Genomic DNA, 17085 nt, shown 5'->3' with positions numbered 1-17085 from the left:
ACACAAGGCCAGGGGTCAGCAACCTTTCATATCAGAAGAGCCGTTTTTGGCCAAAAAGAAAAAAAAAATCTGTCTCCAGCTGCACAACACATTTGAGCCTGATAATGAAGGAAACACAGCTGTTTCAGTCTAAATTAGCCTATCAACAAATGAGCATGTGTTAATATGTTTTACCCCAAAGTGGGCTATTTGTGATTATTTGGTACTTTGTACAAGGTCAATAAAAGCTAAAAAAAAATCTGTCCACACACCATTAAATTCTCTATTTTCCTTCAAGACTTTTCGTTTTCTGATTTGGAATCCACAGCAAACCTATCTGCAGAAACTCGAGACTAGATAACACTATTGAGATTCATCAGAATTGTCAGATTGTAGACATGTGACGCACCTTTAAGTTTACGAAATGTTAAATCATTTTTGTACTCAGTGTATAGGCTACAAATTTTAACAAATGGAGAATGTGAGAGTCACTTTAGGTCATTTTAAATGTTGAAATAACCATTACTCATTTCTGTTTCATTTTTCGTCAAAGCCACAGGGAGCCACTGGACAGGGGCTAAGAGCCACATGTGGCCCCAGAGACAGGTTGTCTACCCCTGCACTACACAACCTAAAGCATCCATTGGTACCAACCATGTCAGCATAGTTTGTCAGGACGGGGGCAAATAATGCTTTCAGTTTTGGTGAAGAAACAAATGGCATGACAATTTTTAGAGGTCCCTTAATTTCTGGCATCAACATCTGATGAAAATAGGTTCTATGGATACACAGGAGTCTTCCTCAAACTTGATCTGGCTTGTTCCCTGGAAAAATGATTGTCCCTTACACTAACAGCAGCCTGTTTCCACTGCCCTCAATTGATAAAACAAACAAACAAAAAAAATTGTTATTGCAGGTGTAAGTAATCAGACAGAAATTCCAAACATTTGTAGATTCCAGCCTCTCCAGTGTGAGATTTCACATTTTTGCTCACTCTCATATCATTTCTTTTTAATGCTCAGACCCAACTGGACAATGGGAACTTAGATTTTAAGTATAACAGAAATAATAAGTTAATTTTAAAACATTAAGATTAAAAGGATTAATTAATGGCAAAACTCCAGACTGTTCCAGACTCCCGCTGTCTGTTGCTGCTTAAAGTGGTACCGTAAGACTTACTGACATGAGTAATTTGGGACACACTGTAATTTATATGGTCAGGATTACTGTCTACATGTGTCTCTTTAATGTCTCAAGTTAGAAGCATGTGTCTCTACAAGAACCTGTGAGTGTCTTCACAGGCTGGATGGAGAGTATGTGTGTGCGAGGAGAGGCCGAGCAAGTGTCTGAATCTGTCTAAAAATGTAAAGGTATTCGAGTTTGTGTCTGCGAATGTGTGTGTGTGTGTGTCTTATTTGTCAGTGTGTGAGTGTGTGTGTGTATTAGCAAGTTTCAGAGCGTGAACCTCTCCTGGGGGACTTCCGCTGCTGCTGTTATTCTTTGCAGTGAGATGGAAAGCTTTTCCCAACATCTGCACAACATATCATCACGGCAAAAAAAAAAAAAAAAAAAGAAAAAAGAAAAAGAAGGAGGATATTGGGCTGAAACTTTCCTTTGGAAGAGCTTGTGGATTTCACTTTATAGGACTTTTTCCTCCCTGGTATGCCTGGTTTAGCTAAGAAACCCTAAAAAAAAGTTCCCAAAATGCGATTCATTACCTTAAAATAAAATAAAACAGTGGAGGGAAGAATGTGGTGACACACTTGTTAGTACACTTGATGGCATTACTGGGATCATTAAAAAAACAGGCGAAGTTAGGGGCAGTAAATTTTTTGCAGTACCCAGTGAAGCGACAAATGCTTTAAATCAGACTGTTACTGGACCATAAATGTGTTTAAAGTTTTCATTTGACACCTCTTCATCCAATATAGTGGTTTCCCTGAACCAGTGAGTGATGCAGCTCCTGGTTTAAGTATGACATTCAGAGTCTGGGCTGAGATTGCCTGCACACGGCTCTCACCTCCAACATCACAAGCAAACATGCAGGTGGCTAAACCAAAATGGCGGCAGCTAGCAGTGCTAACAATGCTAATGAAAGCACCAGCGCTGACAGAGATAATAATAGGTGTTTTCAGACCCTAGGAACGTTTTTCATAGATCTCAGAACATACTCCTAAAACCCTCCTTTTATTGTGTTTTCACCACAATAACAAAGAGCAATCATAGCTCTTAGAATATGTTCTGATGGATTTTTTTTAGTTCCTTTTTTAGAATAGGTACTCTACCAGCATAAGTGGAACCTTGAGTGACACAAGTGTGCTGTGATTGGTCGGACACATATTCCAATGCAGCACTGGCTACAGCTATTTTTAAAAACCCATTAGCTATGCAAACAACAAATGACACAAAATGTAAACAACAGCCCTTAATGAAGAAAAAAAAACTAAGAAAACATGGACAAATGGGTGCACAGTGAAGGCAAGGTTTAATTGAGCATATGGAAATACAACCATAATTTCACTTGTATGTTGCACAGAAGTGACATTAGCTTTACCAACTGCCGGCTGGCTTGGGTCACTTCAGTGTTCCTATTGGCTCTGCAAATGCCAACAGAAAAGCCCTTGAAAGAATATTATTCTCATTGGAGCTGTTCCTTTCAGGGAACTCTCCGCAAACACCAAATGATAACTTGGGAGTATCCAGATGGTGGGTGTCAGTGCCGTTTCATAGTCAACGCAAAGGCATGCAGAGGCGAACGCACTGGGTCATAGTGACCCATCAAGACGCATTTGCCGCCATGATGCGTGCTTGCCTCTCAAAATGTGTTGTCCATTTTTTTGATACGCTATGCAGTGATGCGTGTAATACCATGCGTTGCCAGTGGGGGTGATAATGCAAGCGACGTACTTTAACCACTTTTCGTTATTCACAGAAGAAGCAGGTATGAAATATGGCGAACTCATACGGGCACACGCCCATTTATATGACAGTTCTAGTGCCCTGCACTAGCTGGAATGTACCAATGACTATGCTACCCCCTATTGCGTGAGCGATGTATTACATTTCAAGTGTCGCCCGCGTTGCTTGCGTTCAGTGTGTTAACTATGAAAGGAAGTGCGTTGCTCGCGTCACTTGCATCACTTGCTCAGGTTTCGTGTGTCAACTATGAAACGGCCCTTATGCTTCTGCAATGACGCGTCCCGCCACAGTGGGTCAAGGCCGCGTTATCAGTAGTAACTGCTGTATGAGCACTGTGCAGCGCCATGGTGATGAGCTAGTGAATGGGACATGACAAGACAGGAGCGACTCCAGTGTATGCTCATACATGAACCTACATACAACGGTTCATATGCTATCCTACAAATTAGCTCCCCACAAATGATGCTATACATATTTGATGTAAAGTTGCGTATGTTAGGTTTAGGAAAAGAAGTGTGGTGACGAAATACCTTGACTCAAACGTCACTCAAAGTTCACACAGTTCCAAATTTCGGTCTCCTGCGGACAGTCCCGGAGGAAAAACTTGTGTTTTGTGACCCATCCACTACCCCAACCTGTCTTTACTCCTGTCAGCGCATTGGTCACGTGATTGCAGCCTCCCCAAATCCATGGGTAATACACGAATCACTGGCTCATGATAACATGAGATATGTACAAATTTTGATACGTTACTTTTCATAGAAAAACATAACAGTGCTTTAGAACAGCCTGAGGACTCACATGCACGCCATGCTGGCTTGGCTACCAAAACAAAGAACAGAGAAGCTCAGATTACAACACACACGGGGCGTGTGACTTCATTCCCAGCTCAGGAAACCATTATTCCACCATATCTTTACCAAAAAAATAGTTTTTGGTTGCTGTATTAATGTTCAAAATCTCATATAACCTCTAAATACAACCCTGCTTGCTCTGTGTCTGCAATATCATTTACACTAGTTCTATTTTAGGTCTGCACACTGTGTCATTGCTTTTATCCAGCATGCCATGTGCTATCTGTTCGCCAACAGCTCTTAAACTTGAGCTGTCTGGCTGAATGAGCGACCTGAGGTGTAAGAAGATGAGGTACATGCAGCTTCTTATCCTTCCACCAACTCCCTTTTTTTCCTTCATGGTTTCAACTCCCCCTTCTCTTTTTCCACTCACTCCCTCTGTGTTTTTCCTCATTTGCCCTGAACTACAGAAGCACCCCCCTTCACCATCTTGTGCTCTCCCTCTCTCCTGTTATTTTCCCTCACTTGTCTTCAGCTAACACCACACACTCACCCCTCATTCTTTCCTCCTTCCTTCTCTCTCTTAGCCTGCTGACCCCATTCCTTCCCGTTTCTTTTCATCTCTCTCTCTCATTCCTCCTCACTTTCTCTTCCCCCTTGTCTACAGTCAACCCTCCAGCCTCCCCCCTCCACTATGACTCCTCCACTTTCCCATGACAGAACCAGGGGGCGGGAATCAAATGACCAGTTTCTCTCCCCTCACCTGGTCTCAGAGCTCGAGCTGTGAAAGAAAGCTTTGTCCCCAAAACCCTTCATCGCCTCCGGAGGTATGTCCTGTGTTGTCCATACAGGAAAGGACTTTGGTCTGACTGTAATTTTTGGGGCCCATGGGAACATGTGAGCAAGCCAGGGCCATAACTCTCTGACATCTCCCCTCACAAAGCATGATTCGTCATTAGGGTGAAAACTTCATGTGAGTAATCCAAAAGAAACCTTGAAGGTACTACAATTGATAGTTTTATAATAACAATTTGTCAAATGACAATGTGAAAACAACGCGAACAGGGCTGCGCCTGGTGAAGAACCTACAGAGAATTATCACCTGAATCTCTAGCCACAACACATCCTCACTCCGATACATACTGGTCATGGACTTTCCGCGCCCACGTGTCCCGAGTGTGTTGGTTGTTGACGTTCTGGGACACCGTGTCAACTTCTGCTTGTTACATGCATTGTCTTCTTTCAAAATACACTTCCATTTTCCCAGGAAATTTACCATTTACATACAGTCTCTTCCAAAATAAACACACTGTATCAGTTCTATGGAAGCATATTGCATTCACTTGACAAATAAAAAAAAGCCATATTTTTCGTGGTAATTTTTTCTGTTTTTCTGAGTAATATTTTCTGTTTTTCTGAGTAATTTTCTCCCTGTTTTTTGTGGTAATTTTTTTCTGTTTTTCGCTGTAATTTTTTTTCCTGAACAAGGAGACAAGATACTTCAAAATCTCGCGAGAAGCTCCCACCTGGCACCTGCAAGTGACCCCTGCATCCATGGTGACTCCTGCTCATGGATGTATTTTGCATCCATGCTCCTGCTCCTAGACAATTTCAACTACGGGATCAATAAGGGTAAGGCACGTAATTAGTTACACACAGGGTATGGTCTAGCTATGTTTTTGACTGCATCCTAACAGTAACAGGTTGTAACAATGGTAGCTGACAAACATGTATGGGCATGATTTCAGTTGTCAGGTAACGTTGTTACAACCTGTTACTAATCTAACCTGTTACACTGAGCGATAGGCCTACACTAGAAGGATGCAGTCGAAAACATAGCTAGATTATCATACCCTGTGTGTAACTAATTATGTGCCTTACCCTTATTGATCCCGTAGTTGAAACTGAATTACCACGACAACCAGAAAAAAATTACCACAAAAAACAGAAAAAAATTACCATAAAAAACAGAACCCCCCCCCCCCCACACACACACACACACACACACACACACACAAAACAGGAACAAAATACCACGAAAAACAGAAAAAAATTAACACGAAAAACAGGGAAAAAATTACTCAGAAAAACAGAAAAAATTTGTCAAGTGAATGCAATATGCTTTCGTACAGTTCAACACCGCAAATTGACTTTTTTTTTTTTCTTTCAACAACAAATAGTAGTTGGGTTTGAACAACAAAAACAACTGGTTAGGTTAGGTTAGGTTAAGGAAAAAAGAGCCGGGACACAAACACCGTTCTCTTGGGTGAAAGTCGTTGTTTATTGGACCCATCCAACATCCCTTCTGCCCAGCCCAGTCGGACTTTTGTCACCTTAACTTTCGTCCTTGTCCTGTCGAGTTTACCCCTGATGCCACTGGGTGCTGTTAAACTATAATGGCAATCGGCCGACTGACATTAAAGTAGGGTGACCATATTTTGATTTCCAAAGAAACTTAAATGATACTCACAGTTTACTCAAAGATGCCTTATCATTTTAATATATTTAAAATTTATATGTATGGATAGAAAATTCAGTTATATTACAAAATAATATCTCTCAAAGACAGAAATTCAGATAGGCCCCAATAGGGGACACATACACACACTAGAGTGTGGCGATCCGAGCCCAACGGTACCTGACGGGTCGGGCCGGGTTTGGTCAGAAATGTACAGCTACATTTTTGACCAAACCCGGCCCGACCCGTTATAGCTATATAAATTGTATTCGGGCTCGGGTCGGATTCGGTCAGCTTTCAGTGAAAATGTAGTGTAAAAATAAATAAAATCCTATTGTCTGTCCTGTTTATTGCTTGGGCACTGTTATTTACATGACAACACCTGAACATAACACACACAGACACACATTGGCTGTTTGTTACCTCTCCCCTCTCTGGAAGTCTCGGACCTCCAGCCTCCCGCCTCCGCCTTGATTAAATGCTGAAAATAAAATAAAAGAGGGAGACAGGTTTTTCCTATTTTATCTTATTTTGTTTTATTTCTCCCTCTCCTCTCGCTGGAAGCGTCGGACCTCCCGCCTCCCGCTCCCGTCTCAAACACGGAGGTCTCCCTCTCCGCAGGTGAGCACCCACGGTGCGTAGCCTGTAACCACTGTGTGACACAAACTCAGTGCTTTGGTCATTAAATAATGTCATGCTCGGTTCGGGTTTGGACAGAAATATGCTGCCCGTGCCGCACTCTAACACACACACACAAACACACGGAAAACCGGACATTATCATCAGTTTATAAAAAAACCCCGGACGCCCTGGACGGGACATGAAAAGTGGACATGTCCGGGCAAAAGAGGACGTTTGGTCAGCCTACACTAAAGGGCGCCTTTTTTGTCAGTTTCTGATCCTGCGAGTAACTTCCTTTACTTCAGAGTGAGACCAGGCTCCTAGCTTCACTCAACTTAACAAAACTTTATAAAGTTCCAGCTTATCAGCTGTCCTGCCTGCAACTTTAACTGTCATTGTTCAGTCTTGTGGCTTTCGTAGTGTTGTTTGAGCCACAATAGGCAGCTTTTTTTTCCTGGTGAGCATACATGTAGTGGAGCATTAAGCAGCTAAAAAGTTAGGTATTTCCCACAGGAGTTTGTCAAGACCGAAAACAAATGTATGATAATATTGTTCTGAAACTTCTGGATGTACACATACAACTGTTTGCTAAAAGGTCCACTGTATCCATCAAGCGACATCCTCCAGGGCTGAAGAAAGAAGCCAACACAGAAGTGCAGTTCTTTGAACAGCCACTTGAGGCTGGCTGAGCCAGTCAATCCCCATAGACCCTCATGTTAAAATGGCCGACATTACAGCAGAAATAAACGTTCACACCCTGGTACTCTTGGTCTTTATAACTAATTTCCCTGTTCATGATAACTGAAAGGGGTTAATTTTTGTATAACTCACCTGTTTACATTTTATTAAGGCATAACATTATGCATATTTAAAGGCAGGGTCGCTTGAGTGAAGGGCTGTCTGTGAGGTGACGCAACAGTCTAAGAGTCTAAGAGTCAGCTCCACCCTCTCGTCTAAAAATGGTCACTTGTGGCTCCAAATAACCAAATTACGACAGCTGAAAAACCAAACTTGAGGCTTCAAAACAGCAGTCCACAAACCAATGTCTGATGTCACAGTAGCTTTGTCCAGTATTTCAACTTGTTTCTGCTGCCCCCAAGTGGCCAAAAAAAAAAATCAAATATTGCAGATGAAAAATATTGTTCCTGTTTTGGCCCTGAAAGAGCCACAAAAAAAAAATAAAATGACAAAAAGAAAAACAAGACATTTCTTAATTACTAATTAACTCAGCTTTGATGTTACTGTTCAGATAAAGATTAACAAATAGAAAAGGTTTGTGTACTGCTTTTGCCATGGCCTGTTACTACAGCTTCAAACAACACCAGAGAACAGGGCATTGCAACCTGAGAACAAAACCTGCACTGTAAAATTAGATCTTTATCCCTTTAGTCCTTATGTGTCAACACTCACAGTCTGCGCCGAGATGAGTTATTAGTGAGTGTTTCCACCACAAACGTGTCGGGGCCCCTTCACTTTTACATGCGGGTGACCCACAGACTCACTGGGAGGAGTGACCCGGAACGAAACCCAGTAAGGCAGGTCAGATGTCCGTTTGACACACTCTCCGCAGGGGGGACGGGAGGGGCAGGAGCTGGGTCAGATAGTAAGCAGGTGGGATGAGGCATGATGAAGCACACCAGGCTTTATTTACAAAAGCTGCAGCACACACAAACCTGTAGTCAGTGTGGCATTTACTGCCTTTTTTTATGCAGTGCACCCACAGAGAAACAGACACATACATTTTTGTGGTGTTTGTTTTTTGGCAGTGAACCATCTTATTGCTGCTTTGCTGCTGTAATGCTCTCCTTATTGAGCAACAAGTAGGGATACAATCCATTACAGTCAGATTGTTTCAAAGACAAAACTAGTAGTTTATGATCATTTCTATAATGATTTCCCCAATTTTAATGCTTTATCAACAGCTAATTAATGCATTATGTATCATGCACAAATGCATCGTGTGCACATATCAGTAAACACACATTTGAGTAAAGTTACTTAAGGGAGAGACGCTGTTAAAGGACACGAGGTTGGCACAAAATGAAATACAGAATGTACTGTACATACACATGCTGGCTGTGTTTTAAATGAAGCAGTTTCCCTCAAGAACCATTGGGGGAGCTATTGTTATATGAAAGTACATCCCATCACAACCATTATAACATGCTGCCCAGAGCTATCAGCAACATTAGAGTGGCAGTTATAATGTAACAGTGCCATGTGGTGGTACAAGCCTCTCAGGACAGCTAATATGACTCCACATTTAGATAGAATTTTAACTCTTGTTTGTTGTTGTAATCTCTTTTATTCCTTATTTTTGGAGTCCGACCATATAAATGAGTCCAGTGTGGGCATGAGTAACAACAGTGACTACTCTGATTTGATTTATTTATTTTGAACATTTCAAAAAATTAAATAAAACAGAAATATTGTAGAAAAAACCCTACAAAACAGAGACAAATGATAAATCATGAACAGACTTACAATGCGAAACATAAATTAACATTTCATGTCCAAAAAGGAGAAGGGAGACGCAACATGCTTGGCCAACCCTACCCCCTATCCCACTATACTAATCCATCACTAATCAAACTATTACATAAATACCCTCTCTTCACCATTAATCAACCACACATTCACACCACTGCACTTCTTAATATCTGATAACCAATATTACCCCATTTATTAAACAAATACAAATACAAATTGAGAATGCCGACAACAGTTTCACCCTGAGTACGCTTTACATTCCCTTTAATCATCTCTGCCCCTTGTGGAGATACTGTCTTTGTACCTCTTTTAAAACTGTCTGATATCTTTACTTCATTTCATTTCTTCACCCAGTGTGTTCACAAGATCACCCCATAAATTGATACACACACACACACACACACACACACACACACAGATACATACTTTTCAGACTGGTGCAAAAACAACGTTTCAAATTTAGATACCTCTTAAGTTATACCCCCACTCTCTGTCCATTTTTTGTATGTTGCCAGGTAGGAAGTTACGTCTTGTTTGGTACATGACTTGAGCCCTTTTAAAATCCACCAGATCCATAAATTTCAGTTCATGTGACTTCAAAAATCTATTATTCTGACCTGAGCTTTCCCTTCCTCCACAGTTATTTCCTCACCTGTAGCTGACAACAATAGAAATATGGTCTTGATCACATCTAACAACCAAAATCGTTTAAACTGGAAGTCCCTGAAGGGAAACCTTATTAAATGTGATCATAAGTGCTATATCGTAGGCAACTGGACTTGCTTGTGTTTCTTGAAGATGTTTCACCTCTCTCCCAGAAGCTTCTTCAGTCCTAAATGGCTGGTACGGAGTTGCAGGCTCTAAACCCTGTGTGGGTGTTGACCCTTGCAGAGCTCTTAGTTTCGGAGTCGTTAACATCACAATGTGAGTCACTGACCCACCTGGCCACCATGTGAGTCGTTAGGGTCAGGTGGGACCAGGGGTGAATGGGTGTGAAGTCGTCTGGGAAGGGATCCCAAGACAGCATTGTAGGTGGGTGATAAGTGGTGTCGTAGGCCATCCCCTCTGTTTAACGATGGTCGTTCCAGTTTGAAGTAGATGCGCCTCGTTCAAACCATCTTTCTTCCCTGGCAAAGATGTCCATGCTGCTGTCCTCAAAGGACTGTCCCTTCTCCTTTAGATGTAAGTGGATCGTGAGTCTTGACCTGAGGAGCTGGCTCTCCTGTGTTGTGCCATGCGCTTGTGGATTGGTTTGTTTAGTTTCGCCAATGTATAAATCTGTGCATTCCTGGCTGCACTGAACTGCATACACTACATTACTCTACTAATGTCTGGGTGTTCTGTCCTTTGGGTGGACAAGTTTCTGTCTCAGTGTGTTACCAGGTTTAAAGTCCACATGTGGTGTTTGAGATTGTCAGATACTCCTGCGACATAAGGGCCGACAATGTTTCATTTTTGTGTCCTTACCTCTCTGTCTGCTCTGGGTCTTTTTGAGGTGTTTACAAAGGCCCAGGTGGGGTAGCCAACTGGCCTCATTAAATGTGGGTCTTTTACCTAATGTGTATCAATTCAGGGTAACATGAAAAAGGTTGAGAACCAATGGCCAAGTGTCTCAAGGACCCCAAATAAAACATAATAGTTAATATGTACACTCAGAAGCTTTCACTGACAATTGATCTGTCAGTACTCTACTGTATAAACTGTAAGCACATTTAAGTCATGTAGCATAAATGCTGCTATGAAAAGGGACAATGAGCATTCAGCAGTGTATGGTCAAGTGTACTGTGAAGTACTGTACTTACAGTAAACAAGTGGAAAGGCAGTGATAGAAGAAGTACTGAGATATTTTAGCGACACCACACAAAAAATACATTACGAGTTAAAGTCCTGCATTCAAAATCTTTCGTACTTGACCCTTAACCCACATACAGTAACGAAGCTTATGGTCACATTTGAAGCCCATCATGGGAAAATGCTCATGTTTTGTCAGGGCTGGTTTAGTAAACTTTTTTGTACATAACTTATCTGACCTCCTGCCCTTTCTCACCCGAGCGCAGCTTATCTATGTTGGTTTTCCGTGATAAAAAGCGGATAATAACACGGTGATGTTACACAAGGACATGGCATGTTTTGTAACTGCTGCACCCCTAACCTTTGCGTGTGTGTGTGAGATCATGAAACCTTAATTCGAGGTCAAGAATACGGGCACATTTTTGCACACACAGTGATTGATACTTGAATGAAGATGATAATTTTTCATTAGATAAATACTGCTATTTGCCTCCTGGACACAGCTAAACTCACTGTTATCACTGTTATTCAACATTTAGGACTAAAAGCCAAATTTCATAAACACTTACACTTGATTAGCTATAAACTTAGCAAATGTCATGTCTCTATTTATTTTCCGGCTTGTACCTACTTGCCCTAATAATCCCCCAACAAACACGTCATACAACAAAACTTCACACAGAACTTCCTCAGTGTTTTATTTGCTTGGCCTCACATTGATTTGGTTCAGAATCAAAGTTTGGTAGCTCTGGGAAAGTTTAAACTGTTGCAACATCTTGTGGTTATTGAACTGCATGAACAAATACTGAAGCAGGATAAATCTAACCTCTCCTGTTCTAAGAAGTAAGAGCTTTATTTTATTTTCTAATTTCTTTACATTTGAATCAGTGTAAGAATCAATGAATGTCATTAATCACTCAACATGGTATTATGGTAATGTTTAAAGTCAGGAAAGAATGGTTTTGTGGGCTAGTGTTACTGAATCATAGAAGTTTCTGACTCATGACAAAGCAAATGTGACTCTTGAGTTTCGGTTTGTTTTGACTTGCAGAGAAGATAAACTTCAGTGCATGTCACCATCAGAAAATAAATGAAAGAACTTCGGGATCTTTGGAACATTTTCAGTCTCTTTTAGCTGCTTGTTTTTTACATTCAGATAAAAACATGCACAACCCATGTTTCCAGCCTCTACGTGCCTAGAGTCTACTAGTTCCTAAACAAGGGCGGGAGCCCTGAGAAAGAAGCACCTGTTTAACCCCCATGCTAATATTTGCCAGTCTCCCATTGGTCCAGCAGGGAGAGAAAATGAGCATAAATACTAACAGTGAGGCAGCAGGTGAGTGTGGTTTTTCTCGCTCATTCAGGGAAAGCATGAAGTTGTTCATTCTGGTGGCTCTGTTCGGGCTCGGCCTCGCCCAGCACAACCCACACACCAAGCATGGCAGGCAGGCCATCGTCCACCTGTTTGAGTGGCGCTGGGCGGACATCGCTGCAGAGTGTGAGCGCTTCTTGGGTCCAAATGGCTTTGGTGGAGTTCAGGTATGTATGGCTGAAGACAGGATAGTTTGCTAGTCTAGAGAAGCAGAATAGTCTCTTCTTTTTTTCTACTTTGAAGTAAGGTGTGTATAATCAGGCTGCATGTTGAAGATGCTCTAGGTACACAGGTGGCATATTTTTGACATATCCAAAAACGATGTCAACATGGCTATAGACATTTGTTATATTTTATCAAATGGATCACATAAGTAAAATCAGGTGATTCCAGCTACACGTACATAGAAAAGTTGCTTCTTGCTTTGAATTTCACTGTTGTTTTCTTCAACCAGTTTCTGTGTATAAAGAATGGTTCATTTCAAACAATAAAACTTTCATTTAAAGCAATAAAGAAAACCAACATTAGCAGGAGGTTGAGCATATTTTTGTTAAGGCTGATATAAAATATGAAATAAGAAGACTAATGTTGCCTTATGGCCTGTTAGAAGGATTCGACAGCCTCTATCAGTCTCTTCCCCTTCATTGAAATTTAAAGGGGTACTCCAGTCATTTATTACTGCACTTCCATAAAGTTGGAGGACTCACAAGAGTAAAACTCTAGAAATGGAACTGTCAGAAACAGACATATTCTGAATTTTAGTATGGCTCAAGCTCCAAAAAACTGCATTTCCCATAATGCTCCTCTGTAGTGTCTTTTATCCAGCTGCAATCCATTGTACTCAGAATGCAAAATTAAATTACTGAATTAAAAAAGTTATTCAAGTCAGAATTCCAAGGTGGAAACTTGGGCAAGATCCAGCTAGATCGCCGACAAAGACACACTTGACGTCACAGCAACACAGCGGCACACGCAGCGAGCTGAGCAAAATGACATTTTCATCAGTGATTTTACTTTTACATGTTGTGTTGTGAAAGTGCATTTCCGTTCAGTTATCTGCATCTCCAGCCACAAAATGAATGCTCACAACAACTACCGGCTGCAGTGGTCCACACTATTACGCCCAGCACCCGTTTACACAATTTTGAGCTGTTGAGTTATTTTAATGAGCAAAGACAAGCAAAACAGTGGACTTATTCAATTTGCCATCTCTCTTTCCAAATGGTGCTGCGGTAACTGATGTAGGTCCACTGTAGATGCTTGAGAAGCTCAGAGAGTGTTGACATACAAACATCAGTTTGCTGCGGGCATCCATCCGCATGATGATTAAACTGATAGTCATGTGTACAATCACTGGACTGTACAGCATGTTGTTGGTATTAGAACCCAATGTAACAGTGATCTTCTGTCTGCAGACAATTCCTAAAAGTGATAATTACTGTAATGTGTCTCTGTTGCTCAGATCTCCCCTCCAAATGAGCACATTGTGCTGAACAGTCCCTGGAGGCCCTGGTGGCAGAGATACCAACCAACCGGCTACAACCTGTGCTCCAGATCCGGCAATGAGAACGAGCTGAGGGACATGATCACCAGATGCAACAACGTTGGGGTAAACTACAGTGATTTACTCAAAGACATTAGGAACAATGCCCTCCTGCGTTTGACAGCACCTCGTAAATCTACAGCCTCGTATAAGACAACAAATTCTAAACAGATACATTGCATAACACTTGATGCTACATTCATCATAATCAAGCTGTTTAATAACAACAGACACCTGGCATTTTAGAACACAAGAAATTTTGAACACTGTAATGAATTAATGCCTCTGTCTTAAGGAATTATCATTCACACTTAGACATTTAGCTGCTGATTTTATTTTTAGAGTGTTATATGCTTCGGTTCCTGGCCCACCAACATCACAGTGACTCAACGGTGAGCAGCGCAGCTTTGACATATTCCTATAACCCGAGAATGAACTTAACATGCTATAGGAAAGAAGTGAAAGTGAAGGTGGATGATAGAGAGGTGTTGATAAGTTGTGTTGCACCTACAATCCTGTATCTACCCATAGGTCAACATCTATGTGGATGCTGTCATCAACCACATGTGCGGTGCCGGCGGTGGAGAGGGTACCCACTCCTCATGCGGAGGCTGGTTCAGTGCTAACAGGAAGGACTTCCCCAGTATCCCCTTCACCCACTGGGACTTCAATGACCACAAATGCAGGACTGGCAGTGGCAATATTGAGAACTACGGTGATCCCAATCAGGTGATGAATGTTACTCAAAAACACTCAATTCAAGGACCCATAAAAGGAACCGTTCCTATCACAATAACTCATTCTAAACAAGAAGAATCATTACATTGCGATCTAAATGCATACTTACTGCTCCAGGTGCGTGACTGTCGTCTGGTCGGTCTGTTGGACCTCGCCCTGGAGAAAGAGTACGTCCGGGGCAAGGTGGCCGACTTCATGAACAAGCTGATTGACATGGGTGTGGCTGGATTCAGGGTGGATGCCTGCAAACACATGTGGCCCGGTGACCTGTCTGCCGTCTACGGTCGCCTGCACAACCTCAACACCAAGTGGTTCCCTGGTGGCGCCAGACCTTTCATCTTCCAGGAGGTAAGTTGTTTTGAAATGTTAATCTGAAGTTTACATGATTTCCACAACTGTGTAACTGATAACGCAAAAAAAGCAGTCAGCAGAGCCGTGGGAAAATGAGCGCAGAAATCAAGATGACAAACACAAACATACACACCCTGGGAGCAGATGTTGATATCCAATAGCACATTACTAGTTGACAAGCGGCCGTGAAATACGGGTAATATTGGTGCTAAATTTTTAAAAGGGTAAAGCTGAAAGTGTTCAACTCAAATAGCAAAGGTAGTAAGCTGCCAAAACAGTCTCCAAAAATAAGTGTGCTCTGTCTTCACTTACAACATGAATGTTTAACAGCAGAAATATGGTCCTTGTTACTGTTGAGTAAAAAAAAATCTTACTCATTGAATTACTTTTTGTCATCCACAATATTTACTGATACAGTACTGTTAATCCAAACCATATCTACTTTGAATAGTATGAATGATGTGGATTATGTGTTGATTTCCCCCTAGGTTATTGATTTGGGAGGCGAGCCCATCACATCTAAAGAGTACTTCCATCTGGGAAGGGTGACTGAGTTCAAATATGGCGCCAAACTGGGAACTGTCTTCAGAAAATGGAACGGCGAGAAGCTGTCTTACACCAAGTACGTGTACATCTGTCTGTGTGCCTGAATTATGATGTATTGGACATAATTTCGAACTTGCTAAATGTGACAAAATGAATTGATTAGAACTGGTAGAACATTTTGTCCAAACTTGGATGTTTTAGAGGTGAACTCCTCATTAGTAAAATCATATAATTGTGTTGCAGGACCTGGGGAGAGGGATGGGGTTTCATGCCCAACGGCAATGCTCTCGTCTTTGTTGACAACCACGACAACCAGAGAGGCCACGGTGCCGGTGGTGCATCCATTGTCACCTTCTGGGACTCCAGGCTCTACAAGATGGCTGTCGGCTACATGCTGGCCCACCCTTACGGAGTAGCCAGAGTGATGTCTAGCTTCCGCTGGAACCGAAACATTGTCAATGGAAAGGTAGATTCTTCATTAAGAATGATGATAAAATGCAAGTTAAAGTAAGTATTTGGAACTATTTTTGTTAAACTCATTGATCCATCATTATTTTGAAGGATCAGAATGACTGGATGGGCCCTCCCAGCCATGGTGATGGATCCACCAAGCCTGTTCCCATCAACCCTGACCAGACCTGTGGAGACGGATGGGTGTGTGAGCACAGATGGCGTCAGATCAAGTGAGTCTTCAGAAAGACAAGAGACAGGAAACTGTTGACTGTGCACACAGAGCATTCACTTCTGCTTGGTCATATGGATGTGTCAACTATGTACATCATGCTTTATGATTTTATTTTGTCATATCTCCCTTTTAGAAACATGGTTATTTTCCGCAATGTGGTCAATGGACAGCCTCACTCCAACTGGTGGGACAACCAGAGCAACCAGGTTGCCTTTGGCCGTGGTAATCGTGGTTTCATTGTCTTCAACAATGATGACTGGTAAGGACCATGTACTCTGTACGGAGGCCCAGAGGGGCAAGTGACAAAAAACTTGGGGTGATGCATTCTCTGAGTCTGATTGAAACTGTTTTCTCTCCTGTGTTTATGACTTAAGAACAGATTAAAAAAAGGGTTGGCCAGGATAATCTTTCTGCACTCTGCACACACAATGTATGTACCTTGTGTCTAGCGTGTATGAAGAAACATGAATGCTTTAAGTCCCAAATACAACATGGGGTAGTGGTACACTTCAGCCTCCTGTGGCCAAAATAAGTACTACACCTGTTCCCACTTGACAAAATGTAACCCAGAAAAATGATCCTGGAAAAAGTTCTTTCCCCACCTGTTCACCATAAACACAGGGGAAAAAAAACAATTCAGATCCAACTATGAAAAACGTCCAACAAATAATACAACATTATTATTTCTCTTGCCTTAATAGAAAATACAGCTAAATAAGAGGGAGATCCTCTCAGCATCAGTAACACTGCAGTTTATTGTGGCATTGTGGTGGTTTTACAAACAGCATGTACTTTGTC

The 17085-nt window shown here is 41.7% G+C and overlaps 1 protein-coding gene across 3 annotated transcripts in view; it reads left to right on the top strand.

The window, feature by feature from the left end:
• Window positions 1–17085, top strand: part of LOC117271891 (alpha-amylase) — a 31229-nt gene that overhangs the window by 13889 nt on the left and 255 nt on the right. The window contains exons 1-9 of one of the 3 annotated variants that reach the window (XM_078173090.1): window positions 11766–11895; window positions 12417–12591; window positions 13887–14033; window positions 14499–14696; window positions 14823–15053; window positions 15545–15678; window positions 15846–16068; window positions 16164–16285; window positions 16421–16546. In XM_078173090.1, the coding sequence (XP_078029216.1) occupies window positions 12424–12591; window positions 13887–14033; window positions 14499–14696; window positions 14823–15053; window positions 15545–15678; window positions 15846–16068; window positions 16164–16285; window positions 16421–16546 (1349 nt within the window). In that variant the 5' untranslated portion in view covers window positions 11766–11895; window positions 12417–12423. Of the gene's footprint in view, window positions 1–11765; window positions 11896–12245; window positions 12592–13886; window positions 14034–14498; window positions 14697–14822; window positions 15054–15544; window positions 15679–15845; window positions 16069–16163; window positions 16286–16420; window positions 16547–17085 lie in introns of those variants that run through there. The other 2 variants (XM_078173089.1, XM_033650422.2) reach the window with 2 other exon arrangements.

Source organism: Epinephelus lanceolatus, chromosome 12 (assembly GCF_041903045.1).
Source record: "Epinephelus lanceolatus isolate andai-2023 chromosome 12, ASM4190304v1, whole genome shotgun sequence".
Classification (NCBI taxonomy): domain Eukaryota; kingdom Metazoa; phylum Chordata; class Actinopteri; order Perciformes; family Serranidae; genus Epinephelus; species Epinephelus lanceolatus.
This window is presented reverse-complemented; position numbering and strand designations above follow the sequence as displayed.